General features: G+C 41.3%; 1 protein-coding gene across 4 annotated transcripts in view; it reads right to left on the bottom strand.

Moving 5' to 3' along the window:
- Positions 1–12,232, bottom strand: part of CLSTN1 (calsyntenin 1) — a 93,464-nt gene extending 81,232 nt beyond the window's left edge. For 2 of the 4 annotated variants that reach the window (XM_063436303.1, XM_063436305.1), the window contains exon 1: positions 11,998–12,232. In XM_063436303.1, the coding sequence (XP_063292373.1) occupies positions 11,998–12,076 (79 nt within the window). In that variant the 5' untranslated portion in view covers positions 12,077–12,232. The remainder of the gene's footprint in view (positions 1–11,997) is intronic. The other 2 variants (XM_063436304.1, XM_063436306.1) reach the window with 1 other exon arrangement.
- Between the last annotated feature and the right edge of the window lie 6,823 nt (positions 12,233–19,055).

Here is a 19,055-nt window from a genome sequence, read left to right as displayed (position 1 = left end):
TGGACGGTATAATCCAGTCTAAGGATATAATGCAGCATTGGTGGTATTACCTACCTGCTGGAGTAATGTGGAAATATCCAATGGTACAATATAGCAGCAGAAAATATTATAGATTTAAAAAGTAACTATCATCCCACTCACATTTTCCAGAGCATGGACCTGCTCTGGTGTTTAGAACGTTGGTGGTATAATCCCCACCTGGGATTTGCAGGACCAGGAAGCCAGTAACAGAGTTAAAAATCCAAAATAAAGTTAATCCTTTTACATTTAATTACAATATAAAAAGCAAGAAATGGTACATAAAATACAAATATACTAAAAAACAACACTTTACATGTTTCACCTTGGGGTTTCATAAGAAGTGTGGAGGTTCTGTTCACAAAGTCAGTTTATATAAATTAAATAGGTATACATTAATTACATCAGCTGTTGCTTCAAGTTCCTGGTTGGCTTCACCAATTACTTCCGGTTCAGGTTGTCCATAATACATACTCTTTATTCATTGGTGTTCTAGTGTATTAAAATATTTAAACATATAGAATGTGTGCGAGTGTCACTGGAAGTGACGTATCGCGCGTGCCCACAAGTCAGACTGACTTTTCATTGGTGGTACAGTAATAGCGGTATAGACTGCATCAATGAAAAGAGTCACGCCGAAGACAGCAGAGCTTATTCAGTATCACTGCACTTTATTGTTTCACTACCTTATCGATTTTAAAATTTTGTATATGGATTACATTTATTTAAACTAAGACCTAGATGTACCCATCACTAGGGTTACACAACCGCATTATTACGGTACTTGGGGGCGGAGCACGTATGCACAGTGGGACGTTGCTGGCAATTCTTATTTTATGGGCATAAATAGGTTTGTTTTTCTGTGTTAATTTCTGAGCCTGATGAAAGTCCCATACGAGGACTGAAACGATCTACATTTTGTTTTCTAATAAAGTATGGCATTTTAAAGTATAAAAAGTCTGAGTGGTTGACGGCACAGTTGAGGGGGACAATGAAGAAATTTGACAACGTTTGGTGCCCCTGGATAAATAGCACTGTAAGCGATTGAGACCAGCGGGACTGAATGGGGCGTTCAGACACCTCTAAGGGACCTTTGAGCTAGGTGGCAAAGTGTACTGTCAGGATCCGACCCATGGGGCGAGGTATTACTTGCCCCTATGGGCGATTGTGGCGAACGGGTAACCTACCCCCCACGAAGCCTCTTTACGGGGCTCCACTCCTCGGGTCCCCCCCCCTCCCCGCCCCTCAACCCTCTATCCTCTTCTCTATTGCCTCGGCCTATCGGGGCGCTACCTCTAAATCTCTCTCTTTTCCTGTATCTCAGTTCATATTTTATCGGCTAGACCGCGCACAATGGACACATTACTGTATGCCGATTGAATCTTGGGAAAGGTAGTCCACTGGCGTACTAAGCTCTGGCGTACTGCTCTTTTCCTTATATCTGCGATGAGTGTGCGGCCTTCCTTACTCACATGTTATCTGATTATTGTTTTATATACTGTTAAACACCAGGCGGGACATCCATGCTCCCAGAGAGATATGATATACATGGTAAATTGGAGATAAACATGATCGTGAGCTTTGGGAGTTCACACCAGCTCACTCCTTTTGCTGCCATTGCATGTAATGATTTCAGTATACTCGCTTGTTGATTATGTATCCTGTGTTATTGTACGTGTATTGCTTGTGATGTCTTGTACTGGAATAAATAAAGAATTTAAAAAAAAAAAAAGTCTGAGTGGTTTGAGTGCAGATTACCTTCATATATCTTTGGTGTACACATTGGCCTTTGCTTACAGCACCCGGCAATATTCCCAGTTGTTACTGGAACATGTAATACAGTACTTACAGGACACGTTATATGAATTTAGATTGTATACACATAATAGGATCGAGCACTTTATTTTTGTTGTGCGGTAGTAACAAACAGGAGTATAGTGACATGAATTTTGTCATACAAGAAAAGTGGCGTGAATATGGTATGTTATAAGAAAGATAAAGAAAAACTAAAATTTAGCCTGCAGTGGAGGCACAGTAGAATAATATATCCAAAGCGGAGCCAAATGCTGGTGTCGTTATGAGCAGAGAAGAGACAGAACACATTAGCTGCCTACTAGAGTGTGCATGGAAAGCGATGCGAACAAGTATGACCGTAATTCCTAGGCTGAGGAAGTAGTAACGAATGGAGATGTGGAAGGTTATATCACCAAGCGCTCGCCAGCATATGATTGGGAACAGGAAGGCTTATAACAGAACACATTGCAGGAGGAAAGATGAACCGTAAAGATAAGATCCACCAGATATATAGCAGATTAGAGCAGTAGGCAATGAAAGAAATGGTACACCTATAAAACAGGTAGAGCAATAGGGGATCACAGCATATAGCAAAAGTGAGACTATGAAGGGAGGCTGGAGACGAGTCCCTGCTTAAACCAAAGCCACAGTTAGATGGCAAGTGGGAGCCGGTTCCACCGTCATTCACCAGATGTAAAGTGAATCCTCCACGCCGCATATAGGGATCCTCCAAGTTGCAAGATGCAATATGACTGTGCACCAGCTTCTTTGCTCCCCAAGCCCAGGCCGGTGTACGAGCCAGTGCCTGCTCTCCACCAAGCCCTCCAGTTACAGTGTTAGGGCTAAATGCTTCCAAGACTCCTGGTGCGACAGTGTCACAGGGTAGTGGCTGGCTGATGGTTAGATAATACGTATTGGCTCTGGGCCGGGAAGAAGAACGGAGCTTTGGAAAGTAGCTGGAAATCTCTGCGGTCAAAGCTGAGAATTTTTTGCCGCTATTGGCGGGACTCAATTCAGGTCAAAAGCCCGAGCTGAACCTGGATTCCCACGGAGATAATGAATGTTCGGTTGACATGGCAGCCATCTTGGATTTGATACAAGGGCTCTGCTTGTGACGATGAGTATGTTTCGTTGCCTCTGTTTATCAGTAGCTCTAACAGAAGGAGACGGTGATAGCCCCCACCAGTCCAGAGGAGGGGTAACGGGGCTGTAAAGTGGCTGCAATGAGCAGTGTTTCATTGTTTGAAAGATCGTTCGCCTCCCCAATCACCGGGTGCACTAGGCCGCAGAATCAGGTTGATATAAAAGCTTGTCTGACTGGAACGAAATCAGATGTGTAGCGATGCTGGCAGCGACATTGTCAGATATCCTCCTGCTTCAGCATCAGACTGAGTTACTTTAAGGTGTTTTGGACACAGTTTAGGTTAAAGTGAGCAGGAGCCATGCCATCTTAACCGTCAGGCCACGTCCCCTGGATCGAGTACATATCTATTTTTTTGTATAAAGAATATTTTTGTTAAGAAATGAATCACCTCAGATGGGAGTATTTCGATATGTATTTATTGATTAGTATACATTAACTCACTGATATCCATGTTCACTTTCGTTTATTTTTAATTTCTTGTGTATGGGATTCTATTATGTATTGTATTTTCTGCCAAGTTCAGGAACCAGTTCCGCTATTTGGTCCAACTAACATCACTGTGTGGTTGAAGGCACAATTAGGATGTGCTCTGAATGGAACACACAACAGCATTAACTGGAATGCATACATAAGGATTCTGGACATAGGAGGAGTCACGATTGGACGCAAACAAAACACACCTGAAGATAAGAAAAAGATTAAGTAGAGTTAATATGCAACACCTTGTGGGGCGGGGAAGAACAGATACAACTGATGGTTCTGCAATTCTGTTTTTACTTTTCATCGCAGAACGTTGTTCCCCAAGAATCTACACTACGTGGACGAAACGCATAGGACCAATTGTACAGCATTTCATTTAAATTTTTTTTATGAATAATCAAACTTTTACTAAATACCAATGCTGGCTGAGGCTGTTGGAAGGATCAGGTGATGCAGTTCTCGGAGGGTGTGAACGGCTTTGCCTCCCAGCGACACATGGTGAGGCACCTTGATGTTCTCTTTCTTACCTGCTGCTTGTGAGTGCAACTCATCTTGGGGGGGGGGGGGGGGTTAGTTAACAGTTTCACACCATGGTGTTGAATATTCTTTTTTTTTTTCCCTAGATCTTATGCCGGTTACCCTTCGTATATGTTGTATAAATCAGCATCTCCTTAATACGGGTTAATCAAATGCTTTGTTCTGAGGACGTGGAAACTAGCACGGGGTGCAGGGAGCTTTGCCCAGTGTTGGATTACGGTACGTTTCTGCTTCGTATCACAGGGTTTTACAGAGAGGACCGAATAGTAATGCCCAACGTGAAAAAAAGATTGATTAGAAAGGGTTAGTCTAACCCGTTAAACACTTTTTTTTTCATTTATACACACACTCAGATATAAACGATGATGGCTTTCTACACAGTCCAAGTATACTGCAGGTAAAACACACTGAATACTATAAACACTGATACACATTTCTTAAAGGCAAGAAATGTGATTTTGGTGATGAATTCGGAATGGTTACTAGCCAAAGGAAATCCTGCCGGCAGCAGATACATAAAATGCTACTTATGCTGTCTCGTGGCAGATTTCGAGTCTGTGAAGCATTTAAAACACGGTATATTGACTAGACTTGCCCACGACGTGCCTTTACATTCATTGTGTTTTATTATTGGGAGCAAGGTGCTTTTATAGCTAAACAATAAGACCTGATGCTGAACATTACACACACCTTCCAGTTCAAAGACGCCTTCTCTGAGCAGAGAATTAAGGTAATTTGCAAAGAATAGCAGGCATTCAATGGATGACTAATAGCTGTTTGCAATCAGCCCAAACGCTGTACACATTGAAAGCCTCGAGGTACAAAAAGAATTTAACAACGTTCTCATTACAAAGCCTCTCTTTTGAAGTACAACCTCGGGGCAAACATATCTACAATTATTTAGGGTAATTGCATTGTCAGTGATGGCCAACTCTAACAAAACAGATGTTTGTAAACTCAATCTCATGATGCTTTGCCAGACTGGAAATCCTGGAGAATTAATTAGCAGATATCTGCCTCGCCATGATTGACAACCCAGGTCCTATACAGCGACTAAAGTAATGTTATTTTACCTTGTCTGATTAACTTAACTCATAAAGGGTTACTCTAGGCACCATAACCACTTTCAAGGCAACTATATTCTCCAGCCTGTTCAAGACATACTGGCCTATAAAGCGACCTTCCAGAAAAATAAAGAGCCACCGGCAGGAGACAGATTTAGCTGAGAAAGGAGGACTAGTCCCAATCATTTTATAGGAGCCAGAAGGTAGAGCAAATAAATATATTTGTGTGGCCTTCTTAAATGCTCACTTTAATATCAAGTCTAAAAATGGACTGTATCTGAAAAATGATAAAAGGACCATTCAATTATTCTCTTTAAAAGGAAGTTTGAACTGCCCTGGGGGGAGCAAGAGGAGGTAAGAATGCCAAAACATTCAGTGTTAAATAATCTTTACTAATCATTTGAATCTGTAAATCTGAAAGCTTTTTTTTTTTTTTTTTTTTTTTAAAGAAAGAAAAAACAAACTTATAGACAGGATCTATTAATTGTAACCAGATAACATTATCTCAAAATAAACAAGTTCCCTTTAACATGCAAAGTGACCATATCTGCCCCCTGATAGCGTGTAAAGTGGCTATATTTGGAGACAAGCGTGAAAGGCCACTGGGACAATTTAACTACAATTACTTTTTACAGACGAATACACTCTCACAGCCGATTATCTTTAAAGCACCATAACCAATACAGCAAACCAGAGAGACTTTATTGCCAGGAGTCCACAAGCGATGTCCAACATTTCTGTGTCTGGAGCCGCAGTCCTTTCAGTCCGAGTTGCCTGGATAAAGCAGACGTTAGTACTTGTGCATAAATCGTATCAGGCTAAAACAGTCTTAATTGGCCAGGATCTGTAAGCTGACACTTTCGTCTAATGAATACTGTCCTAACTTGGTATGATTTATGCGCAAGAATGAACATCATCTTTATCACTCCATCTCAGACTGGAAGGACTGCGGATTCCTGACACGTTGTGTCCCTTTAAACCAGAAGTTCTGAACCTTTTTTTTTTTTTTTAAACAGGGCCCTAACTATTACCTTGGCGACCAATTTTACGATGTTATAATTTGCAATTTTTGGTCCTGACACAGGGTTAAGAACCACTGCCTAACCAAAGGTTACTTATAAGAGCACAATACTGTAGAACTCACCAAGGGCATTCCACGGTTTTCCATATGGAATCATCTTACTATTTTGCCCCTGAATTGCTCCAAACATAGAACCAGTCATTTGTCAATCAGCAACAGGAAGAAGACATGATTTAAAAAAAAAAATATTTGAAACTGTATCATAACTCAGTGATTTGATGAATATTGGGTACGATTACATACAAAATTCAAATTAATTGTATTTGTTGCAATTTTTTCATCAGTTTATCGAATTTGTAAAGCAATGAGTATTTAAAAAAAAAAAAAACAGCAATGTTTAACCATCCATGAATAAAACAGAGGGAAAATGGTCATTTCCTAAAAACAGAAATCATACTACATTGAATAAACCAAATTCAGAGTAATATTATTATTATTATTATTATTAATAGAGAGCTGCCAATCTATCAGACTGCGCAGGACACCGTTTACAAATTAAGCATGAAGGGAGGAGAGTTTGAGCAGCAACAGTAAAAACAAACCAAAAAAGAGTAAACCCAACAACACATTAATCTGACAGTCTACAGTACAGCATACAGAATATGAACCCAGCTATCTGCAATCAGCAGGCCACGGGAAGGTAAAAACTCCAGGAATATTCGCATCCTTTGAAGGTTTAATCGAGCATGGACCACGGACTACAAACAGCGCACGTTTTATTTACATGAAAATTATGGTTAAAAATGCAAGATAACAAAATGGGTGCTGGATTGTGTCTGTTGTGTAAAATGTTAATCTCCACTCACACTGCGCATCTCCAATCAGCGCTTAGCAGAGCTGGTATCAAGCAGAGTGTGTTAAATGAAGCATTAACTATGGAAACGTGCAAAAAAAAAAAGGTGAGGATAATTTTTGTTCTGAAATGAAAAATTCTATGGATCAAAGATTATGTTCTAAGCAGCGTTTCATATAGAAATGGGAGCAGGGCACTTTACTTTATCATACAAGGTACCGTAATTTAAAAATACCTTTTCATGGCAGATAAAAGCCAATTAGCCTATCAGGCCTACACATTCCCAATCTAAAATCTAAGAAAAGAAAGAAAATCCTCACTCACTGGCACAAATGACCTCCTAATGCAATCCCTGTGACAGCATATCCCACCGTAAGCCTATCTTACGGCCTATGATCTCTGTGGCGCAGAGACAATGTGGTGACCCAAACACCCATTAAAAAGTACAGTTAACGCATTTTTAACTAGAGAATACAAAACTTAATTTCCGATCAGATATAAAGCAACTGTAGATCATTTTTTTTCAAATAAAACAAATACCAATAGGACCAATTATAGGAGGCACTGTGTATTTACTGACACAGACAGTAAGGACATTATTATTATTATTATTATTACAGAAGACATTAAGGATGCCTCGGCTGACAGATTTACAGGAATGGTAGCGCAACATTTAGAAATCTAGATTTGTAGCCTACACCAGGCCTCGATAACTTATTGGTTAAAAAATGTTAAGAAGAGCTGACAATCCCTCCTGAGATTATCACTAAAGTGTGAAGTGTATTTACTATTAATTCAATGAGAATTTCTAGCATTGTCACCCTGACTGCGTGCGTTTGCGAGGAATTAAACTCTGAACCCAAGATGCACCTGGAGCCGATGATAGGGGACCAGTCATGGTGAAATAATCCCTAAATTCTAACCAGCCAGAGCAACTTCTCACACCCGGCCCCTGTAATTGAGGCATTCAGAGCTGCAAACAAATGGTTTGGCTGAAACAGCGTTCCTTGTTTGGCTTTTTCAAAGCAGTGATGAATCCTGGGAATGAAATCCCATGCGCCATCACAATGCTGCAGGGCGAGGAATGCACACAATATGCTGGAGGGTGCAGTGACATGCACTTGTGTCTTGTTATATTTGCACAATGCAGTGTCAATCGCTGCCTAAGAATGGCCAGCCCTCTCCTCATCAAGAGGTTCTTACTGCATGCTGGGAGTTTTAATCGAACCCCGCAGTACGAAAACTGTTACTCATAATTCCGGGGTTAAGGAGTCAAAATACACAATATCCCATTCAGAGCTAGTAATTATGTAACGGGTCATTCAGACACAATATGTCAGCATTAAATATCATGTTAGCTAAATATTATTTTCTAGTTAAATAATTTAATAATCAGTCATGTGCTACATGAATATTAGAATTAAAAAACGAAACAAAAAACAAATATATATCAGCTCTCCACTGCACCACCCCCTCGTCACACACAGACACCCACTTTGTATGATTTTGTGAACATGTCACAGCTTGATAACCCCCATCATCAAACTTCACAGGAGGATATGAATTTAAACACAAACATTCACGCTTTGCCCCCCCCCCCCCACAGAAATGTGGGAAACAGTGTGTGTGCCTATATATTAGCTTTACACGTTGATGAATTTACTTTGTTAATTTTATACACAACCTAATTATAGCCATTAAAATAGGAATGTCAAATTGTACATCATCACTAGCAATTAAACCACAAGAAAAATGTTTTAAATTAAATTCTACTCATTACAGAATCTCAGCATTTTGTATGAAGATAGCTCATTAGGGTTTAAGCACTAATCCACTTTATTATTATCGCCATTTATATAGCACCAACAGATACCGTAGCGCTTTACAATATTATGAGTGGGTAGATTTAACCATAAATAGGACAATGACAAGAAAACTTACAGGAACGATAGGTTGAAGAGGACCCTGCTCAAACGAGCTTACAGTCCACTGTATTGTAGTGATTTAAAAAGAGATGCAGAATAGGGTCTGAAATAGCCACACTGACTTAGAGGAGCACAAAATGTCAGCACTAACTATTTCCAAATCACTACAGCACAGTGTGTAGGGAATAAACCCCCACTAGTGTCACTAACTGTACACTTAGCAACCACACGTGTTCAATTCAAAAATACCTACTCTTCAATGTCAAAGGATGCCCTCCCCCCTCTCAGCAACGGAAGAGTTAAATAACTAAAAAAATACAATAAAAATGCAAGTTTGCAATAAACAGCGTGCCTTCCAATAATGGCTGCATACTTTGTCATAAGACTATCTCTATAAATGTCTCCAAGCTCTGCGCGCAGTCCAAAAATAAAGGCTTTTTCCAGTGGTATTATTTTACCATGGCTCCAGGGCTAGAATATTTAAAGAATATATATCTCTTAAATACCACAGATCTCACTAATTTAGCCACACACTTGCGGTGAGTTAAAAATGAACTAAAGCAACATAGCGATGCAGTATTACTAAGCTCTGAATTGAAGTGACGGTTAAAAACAAACCAAAAACCCTCCCCCAAAAAATAAATAATTCTTACCAATGATGCTCACCCAGCAAAAAGGCTGGCTTAGCATAATGAGACATGTAGTTCACAAACAGCTATGAGTCCTCACAGTAACCATAACCGAGATAAGAGTTAGACCTTTTTATTTATTTATTTTTTAGACATGCACTAATGGAGGACAGAAAAAAGTCCAGGAATTTGTCAAATCAATCATTTACTGCAAATCAGATCTATGCTTCAATCATGAATTATACCGTTCTATCATTTTTAAAACCCAAGCACAAAATGAATGGGAAAGGCTTGAAGCAGACGTTGTACCCTGAGCAATTTTTCTCACGAGCCAAGAGGACAAACCCCACCTTTTCTCATCAATCTTTAGCTCAGCCATAGAAAAGGCATATTGTTAAATGCAAACTGTGCAGAAAGAGAGACGTACAATAGAAGAATATTAACAGCTATGGAAAATGCAGTCATTTAAAAGCAAAGGGAACCGATGCCCCCATAACCATTGTTTAATGATGCTTTATTGCCACATGAGAAAGGGCTGATCCTTTCAAGGTAGTGTGTGGTCTACAGCCCTTCAGGAAAAGGCTCAGCTGAAAGCTGTTATAGGGGAGATCTGCATTGCGCATACCTACAGACTAGAGGCTCAATCACTATACAAAAAGCACTGGCCAACCAAGTCGAATTTGACATTCTCCTGAGAAAATACGCCCAGGATGGTGCTTATCCCTGCAAGCCACAATTAATGCACTGAATGCGGCTTGTCGGTCCCAGGAGCAGTTCTTAATGAAGCGATATGCATCTTACAGATGAGCTCTTGCTTGATTATAGATAAATATCTAAACCAGCACAAATGGGGGTTTAAAGCATCTAATCCATAATAGAACTGAGCTTTAAAGAAGTAAATCTGTGCACGTTACCGAGCAGTTTCCGGAAACCCAAATGGGTGTTTGATGATAGAGGTTTACCATGGGGCCTGCCTTAAATTGCCTGACAAGCTGGCACAGTTATACAGACTATCAGTCCAAACGGATCAACACAGCACGGCTACCCATCAGCTGCCTCAGAACACCTTGAAATCCAACACTGCTGATCACCCCTGCATAGAATGCGCATAGCCCAAATCCAGGCACACATTAGTATAGGGAACGGGAGCTCGGAGTCCAAGAGGTGATGTAGAAGCTGAGGAAACAGATTGTGACCTCTATCACTTAGATGGAGCCTTGGTTTACACAGTATCTGCTGGCATTGACAGGGGGCCAAATTGGGGTATTGTGGGGCTTGAACTGCTTCCTGAGAGGTGAATATGGGGTATTATTGGGATGTGCAGAGAATAAGGATTGAAGGGGCTCATATAAGGGACCATCCCAAAACACAGCCACTGCAATAGACTACAGATCCCATGTTGCTCACTCAGCCACTGCCCTACACCCCTAAATATCCCTGCCATGATAACCCCCCAAGTTACCTGCTGATGCCCTTCACAATAAAAACAACCTGTGCCCCTTCCAGTTACCCCTGGTCTGTCTTATGCCCGTCCCACTTACCCCCAGCTCCATGCTGCCCCAGCTCTGTGTTATGCCCCTCCCAGCTGCCCCAGCTCTGTGTTATGCCCCTCCCAGCTGCCCAAGCTCTGTGTTAAGCCCCTCCCAGCTACCCCAGCTCTGTGTTAAGCCCCTCCCAGCTCTGTGTTAAGCCCCTCCCAGCTGCCCCAGCTCTGTTAAGCCCCTCCCAGCTGCCCCAGCTCTGTGTTAAGCCCCTCCCAGTTGCCCCAGCTCTGTGTTAAGCCCCTCCCAGTTACCCCAGCTCTGTGTTAAGCCCCTCCCAGCTGCCCCAGCTCTGTTAAGCCCCTCCCAGCTGCCCCAGCTCTGTGTTAAGCCCCTCCCAGCTGCCCAAGCTCTGTGTTAAGCCCCTCCCAGCTACCCCAGCTCTGTGTTAAGCCCCTCCCAGTTACCCCAGCTCTGTGTTAAGCCCCTCCCAGCTGCCCCAGCTCTGTTAAGCCCCTCCCAGCTGCCCCAGCTCTGTGTTAAGCCCCTCCCAGTTGCCCCAGCTCTGTGTTAAGCCCCTCCCAGTTGCCCAGCTCTGTGTTAAGCCCCTCCCAGTTGCCCAGCTCTGTGTTAAGCCCCTCCCAGTTGCCCAGCTCTGTGTTAAGCCCCTCCCAGTTGCCCCAGCTCTGTGTTAAGCCCCTCCCAGTTGCCCCAGCTCTGTGTTAAGCCCCTCCTCTGTGTTAAGCCCCTCCCAGTTGCCCCAGCTCTGTGTTAAGCCCCTCCCAGTTGCCCCAGCTCTGTGTTAAGCCCCTCCCAGTTGCCCCAGCTCTGTGTTAAGCCCCTCCCAGTTGCCCCAGCTCTGTGTTAAGCCCCTCCCAGTTGCCCCAGCTCTGTGTTAAGCCCCTCCCAGTTGCCCCAGCTCTGTGTTAAGCCCCTCCCAGTTGCCCCAGCTCTGTGTTAAGCCCCTCCCAGTTGCCCCAGCTCTGTGTTAAGCCCCTCCCAGTTGCCCCAGCTCTGTGTTAAGCCCCTCCCAGTTGCCCCTCAGTCTCACCTCTGGCGGCCCAGACATCGCACAGCAGCCCCGCGATGAGCAGCAGGGAGGCCGGGGACAGCCGCCACAGTCCGGGCATGTTCTCCGCCCTCCCTCCCTCGGTCTGGTGCCGCTATGTCTCGGGTGCTGCCGGCTCCTGGCTCTCCCGGTGCACAGCTAAGATGGCGGCGGACGATGCTGCTGCGGAGACGGTGTCTGTGTGTGTGAGAGGACCGCAGATACAAACCCCGCCCCTCGCAACGCAGCCACACCCCGCACCGTCTGCGAACCACACCCCCTATGTGCCCCACCCACATTCTGCTCTCTGTCGCCGTCTGATTGGCTATCTCTGGAACGCAGGTAACCCCGCCCCCTGAGTGTGTCCCGCCCCCTGCCTGAGGGAGAAAGAGAGCAACCCAGACACCTAGAGAGAGAATATTAACCCATTAATGGCGGGAACTGAAAAATCCAGACAGAGAGAATATTAACCCATTAATGGCGGGAACTGAAAAATCCAGACAGAGAGAATATTAACCCATTAATGGCGGGAACTGAATAATACAGACACATAGAGAGAGAATATTAACCCATTAATGGCGGGAACTGAATAACCCAGACATAGAGAGAGAATATTAACCCATTAATGGCGGGAACTGAATAACCCAGACACATAGAGAAAGAATATTAACCCATTAATGGCGGGGACTGAATAACACAGACATAGAGAGAGAATATTAACCCATTAATGGCGGGGACTGAATAACACAGACATAGAGAGAGAATATTAACCCATTAATGGCGGGAACTGAATAACCCAGACACATAGAGAAAGAATATTAACCCATTAATGGCGGGGACTGAATAACACAGACATAGAGAGAAAGAATATTAACCAATTATTGGCGGGAACTGAATAACCCAAACATAGAGAGAGAATATTAACCCTTTAATGAAGGGAACTGAATAACCCAGACATACAGAGAGAGAATATTAACCCATTAATGACGGGAACTGAATAACCCAGACACATAGAGAGAGAATATTAACCCATTAATGGCGGGAACTGAATAACCCAGACACATAGAGAGAGAATATTAACCCATTAATGACGGGAACTGAATAACCCAGACATAGAGAGAGAATATTAACCCATTAATGGCGGGAACTGAAAAATCCAGACAGAGAAAATATTAACCCATTAATGGCGGGAACTGAAAAATCCAGACAGAGAGAATATTAACCCATTAATGTCGGGAACTGAATAACCCAGACACATAGAGAGAGAATATTAACCCATTAATGGCGGGAACTGAATAATACAGACACATAGAGAGAGAATATTAACCCATTAATGGCGGGAACTGAATAATACAGACACATAGAGAGAGAATATTAACCCATTAATGGCGGGAACTGAATAACCCAGACACATAGAGAGAGAATATTAACCCATTAATGACGGGAACTGAATAACCCAGACAGAGAGAATATTAACCCATTAATGGCGGGAACTGAATAACCCAGACACATAGAGAGAGAATATTAACCCATTAATGGCGGGGACTGAATAACACAGACATAGAGAGAAAGAATATTAACCAATTATTGGCGGGAACTGAATAACCCAAATATAGAGAGAGAATATTAACCCTTTAATGAAGGGAACTGAATAACCCAGACATAGAGAGAGAGAATATTAACCCATTAATGACGGGAACTGAATAACCCAGACATAGAGAGAGAATATTAACCCATTAATGGCGGGAACTGAATAATACAGACACATAGAGAGAGAATATTAACCCATTAATGGCAGGAACTGAATAACCCAGATATAGAGAGAGAGAGAAAATTAACCCATTAATGGCGGGAACTGAATAACCCATACATAGAGAGAGTTAATATTAACCCATTAATGTCAAGAACTTAATAACCCTGACATAGAGAGAGAATATTAACCCATTAATGGCGGGAACTGAATAACTCAGACATATAGAGAGAATATTAACCCATTAATGGCAGGAACTGAATAACCTAGAAATAGAGAGCGAGAATATTAACCCATTAATGGCGGTAACTGAATAACACAGACATAGAGAGACTATTAACTCATTAATGGCGGGGACTGAATAACCCAGACATAGAGAGAAAGAATATTAACCCATTATTAGCGGGAACTGAATAACCCAAACATAGAGAGAGAATATTAACCCATTAATGTCGGGGACTGAATAACCCAGACATAGAGAGAGAATATTAACCCATTAATGGCGGGAACTGAATAACCCAGACATAGAGAGAGAATATTAACCCATTAATGGCGGGAACTGAATAACCCAGACATAGAGAGAGAATATTAACCCATTAATGGCGGGAACTGAATAATACAGACACATAGAGAGAGAATATTAACCCATTAATGGCGGGAACTGAATAACCCAGACATAGAGAGAGAATATTAACCCATTAATGGCGGGAACTGAATAACCCAGACACATAGAGAGAGAATATTAACCCATTAATGGTGGGAACTGAATAACTCAGACACATAGAGAGAGAATATTAACCCATTAATGGCGGGAACTGAATAATACAGACACATAGAGAGAGAATATTAACCCATTAATGGCGGGAACTGAATAACCCAGGCATAGAAAGAGAATATTAACCCATTAATGGCGGGAACTGAATAACCCAGACATAGAGAGAGAATATTAACCCATTAATGGCGGGAACTGAATAACCCAGACATAGAGAGAGAATATTAACCCATTAATGGCGGGAACTGAATAACCCAGACATAGAAATAGAATATTAACCCATTAATGGCGGGAACTGAATAACCCAGACACATAGAGAGAGAATATGAACCCATTAATGACGGGAACTGAATAACCCAGACATAGAGAGAGACTATTAACCCATTAATGGCGGGAACTGAAAAACCCAGACACATAGAGAGAGAATATTAACCCATTAATGACGGGAACTGAATAACCCAGACACATAGAGAGAGAATATGAACCAATTAATGGCGGGAACTAAATAACCAAGACACATAGAGAGAGAATATTAACCCATTAATGGCGGGAACTGAATAACCCAGAGATAGAGAGAGAATATTAACCCATTCATGGCGGAAACTGAATAACCCAGAGATAGAGAGAGAATATTAACCCATTAATGACGGGAACTGAATAACCCAGACACATAGAGAGAGAATATTAACCCATTAATGGCGGAAACTGAATAACCCAGACATAGAGAGAGAATATTAACCCATTAATGATGGGAACTGAATAACCCAGACAGAGAGAGAGAATATTAACCCATTAATGACGGGAACTGAATAACCCAGACACATAGAGAGAGAATATTAACCCATTAATGGCGGGAACTAAATAACCCAGACATAGAGAGAGAATATTAACCCATTAATGGCAGGAACTGAATAACCCAGACATAGAGAGCGAGAATATTAACCCATTAATGGTGGTAACTGAATAACACAGACATAGAGAGACTATTAACCCATTAATGGCGGGGACTGAATAACACAGACATAGAGAGAAAGAATATTAACCCTTTAATGACGGGAACTGAATAACCCAGACACAGAGAGAGAGAATATTAACCCATTAATGACGGGAACTGAATAACCCAGACATAGAGAGAGAGTATTAACCCATCAGTGGCGCGAACTGAATAACCCAGACATAGAGACAGAATATTAACCCATTAATGGCAGAAACTTAATAACCCAGATATAGAGAGAGAGAATATTAACCCATTAATGGCGGGAACTGAATAACCCATACATAGAGAGAGTTAATATTAACCCATTAATGTCAAGAACTTCATAACCCAGACATAGAGAGAGAATATTAACCCATTAATGGCGGGAACTGAATAACCCAGACATATAGAGAGAATATTAACCCATTAATGGCAGGAACTGAATAACCCAGACATAGAGAGCGAGAATATTAACCCATTAATGGCGGGAACTGAATAACACAGACATAGAGAGAAAGAATATTAACCCATTATTGGCGGGAACTGAATAACCCAAACATAGAGAGAGATATTAACCCATTAATGGCGGGGACTGAATAACTCAGACATAGAGAAAGAATATTAACCCATTAATGGCGGGGACTGAATAACTCAGACATAGAGAAAGAATATTAACCCATTAATTGCGGGAACTGAATAACCCAGAGATAGAGAGAGATAATATTAACCCATTAATGACGGGAACTGAATAACCCAGACATAGAGAGAGAATATTAACCCATTAATGGTGGGAACTGAATAACCCAGACATAGAGAGAGAGAATATTAACCCATTAATGACGGGAACTGAATAACCCAGACATAGAGAGAGAATATTAACCCATTAATGACGGGAACTGAATAACCCAGACACAGAGAGAGAGAATATTAACCCATTAATGACGGGAACTGAATAACCCAGACATAGAGAGAGAATATTAACCCATTAATGGTGGGAACTGAATAACCCAGACACATAGAGAGAGAATATTAACCCATTAATATCGGGAACTAAATAACCCAGACATAGAGAGAGAATATTAACCCATTAATGGCAGGAACTGAATAACCCAGACATAGAGAGCGAGAATATTAACCCATTAATGGCGGTAACTGAATAACACAGACATAGAGAGACTATTAACCCATTAATGGCGGGGACTGAATAACACAGACATAGAGAGAAAGAATATTAACCCATTATTGGCGGGAACTGAATAACCCAAACATAGAGAGAATATTAACCCTTTAATGACGGGAACTGTATAACCCAGACACAGAGAGAGAGAATATTAACCCATTAATGACGGGAACTGAATAACCCAGACATAGAGAGAGAGTATTAACCCATCAGTGGCGGGAACTGAATAACCCAGATATAGAGACAGAATATTAACCCATTAATGGCAGGAACTGAATAACCCAGATATAGAGAGAGAGAATATTAACCCATTAATGGCGGGAACTGAATAACCCATACATAGAGAGAGTTAATATTAACCCATTAATGTCAAGAACTTCATATCCCAGACATAGATTGAGAATATTAACCCATTAATGGCGGGAACTGAATAACCCAGACATATAGAGAGAATATTAACCCATTAATGGCAGGAACTGAATAACCCAGACATAGAGAGCGAGAATATTAACCCATTAATGGCGGTAACTGAATAACACAGACATAGAGAGACTATTAACTCATTAATGGCGGGGACTGAATAACCCAGACACATAGAGATAGAATATTAACCCATTAATGGCGGGGACTGAATAACACAGACATAGAGAGAAAGAATATTAACCAATTATTGGCGGGAACTGAATAACCCAGACACATAGAGAGAGAATATTAACCCATTAATGGCGGGAACTGAATAATACAGACACATAGAGAGAGAATATTAACCCATTAATGGCGGGAACTGAATAATACAGACACATAGAGAGAGAATATTAACCCATTAATGACGGGAACTGAATAACCCAGACAGAGAGAATATTAACCCATTAATGGCGGGAACTGAATAACCCAGACACATAGAGAGAGAATATTAACCCATTAATGGCGGGGACTGAATAACACAGACATAGAGAGAAAGAATATTAACCAATTAGTGGCGGGAACTGAATAACCCAAACATAGAGAGAGAATATTAACCCTTTAATGAAGGGAACTGAATAACCCAGACATAGAGAGAGAGAATATTAACCCATTAATGACGGGAACTGAATAACCCAGACATAGAGAGAGAATATTAACCCATTAATGGCGGGAACTGAATAATACAGACACATAGAGAGAGAATATTAACCCATTAATGGCAGGAACTGAATAACCCAGATATAGAGAGAGAGAGAAAATTAACCCATTAATGGCGGGAACTGAATAACCCATACATAGAGAGAGTTAATATTAACCCATTAATGTCAAGAACTTAATAACCCTGACATAGAGAGAGAATATTAACCCATTAATGGCGGGAACTGAATAACTCAGACATATAGAGAGAATATTAACCCATTAATGGCAGGAACTGAATAACCTAGACATAGAGAGCGAGAATATTAACCCATTAATGGCGGTAACTGAATAACACAGACATAGAGAGACTATTAACTCATTAATGGCGGGGACTGAATAACCCAGACATAGAGAGAAAGAATATTAACCCATTATTAGCGGGAACTGAATAACCCAAACATAGAGAGAGAATATTAACCCATTAATGTCGGGGACTGAATAACCCAGACATAGAGAGAGAATATTAACCCATTAATGGCGGGAACTGAATAACCCAGACATAGAGAGAGAATATTAACCCATTAATGGCGGGAACTGAATAACCCAGACATAGAGAGAGAATATTAACCCATTAATGGCGGGAACTGAATAATACAGACACATAGAGAGAGAATATTAACCCATTAATGGCGGGAACTGAATAACCCAGACATAGAGAGAGAATATTAACCCATTAATGGCGGGAACTGAATAACCCAGACACATAGAGAGAGAATATTAACCCATTAATGGTGGGAACTGAATAACTCAGACACATAGAGAGAGAATATTAACCCATTAATGGCGGGAACTGAATAATACAGACACATAGAGAGAGAATATTAACCCATTAATGGCGGGAACTGAATAACCCAGACATAGAAAGAGAATATTAACCCATTAATGGCGGGAACTGAATAACCCAGACATAGAGAGAGAATATTAACCCATTAATGGCGGGAACTGAATAACCCAGACATAGAGAGAGAATATTAACCCATTAATGGCGGGAACTGAATAATACAGACACATAGAGAGAGAATATTAACCCATTAATGGCAGGAACTGAATAACCCAGATATAGAGAGAGAGAGAAAATTAACCCATTAATGGCGGGAACTGAATAACCCATACATAGAGAGAGTTAATATTAACCCATTAATGTCAAGAACTTAATAACCCTGACATAGAGAGAGAATATTAACCCATTAATGGCGGGAACTGAATAACTCAGACATAT

The sequence above is a fragment of the Pelobates fuscus genome, chromosome 11 (assembly GCF_036172605.1).
Source record: "Pelobates fuscus isolate aPelFus1 chromosome 11, aPelFus1.pri, whole genome shotgun sequence".
In the NCBI taxonomy this organism is placed as follows: Eukaryota; Metazoa; Chordata; class Amphibia; order Anura; family Pelobatidae; genus Pelobates; species Pelobates fuscus.
This window is presented reverse-complemented; position numbering and strand designations above follow the sequence as displayed.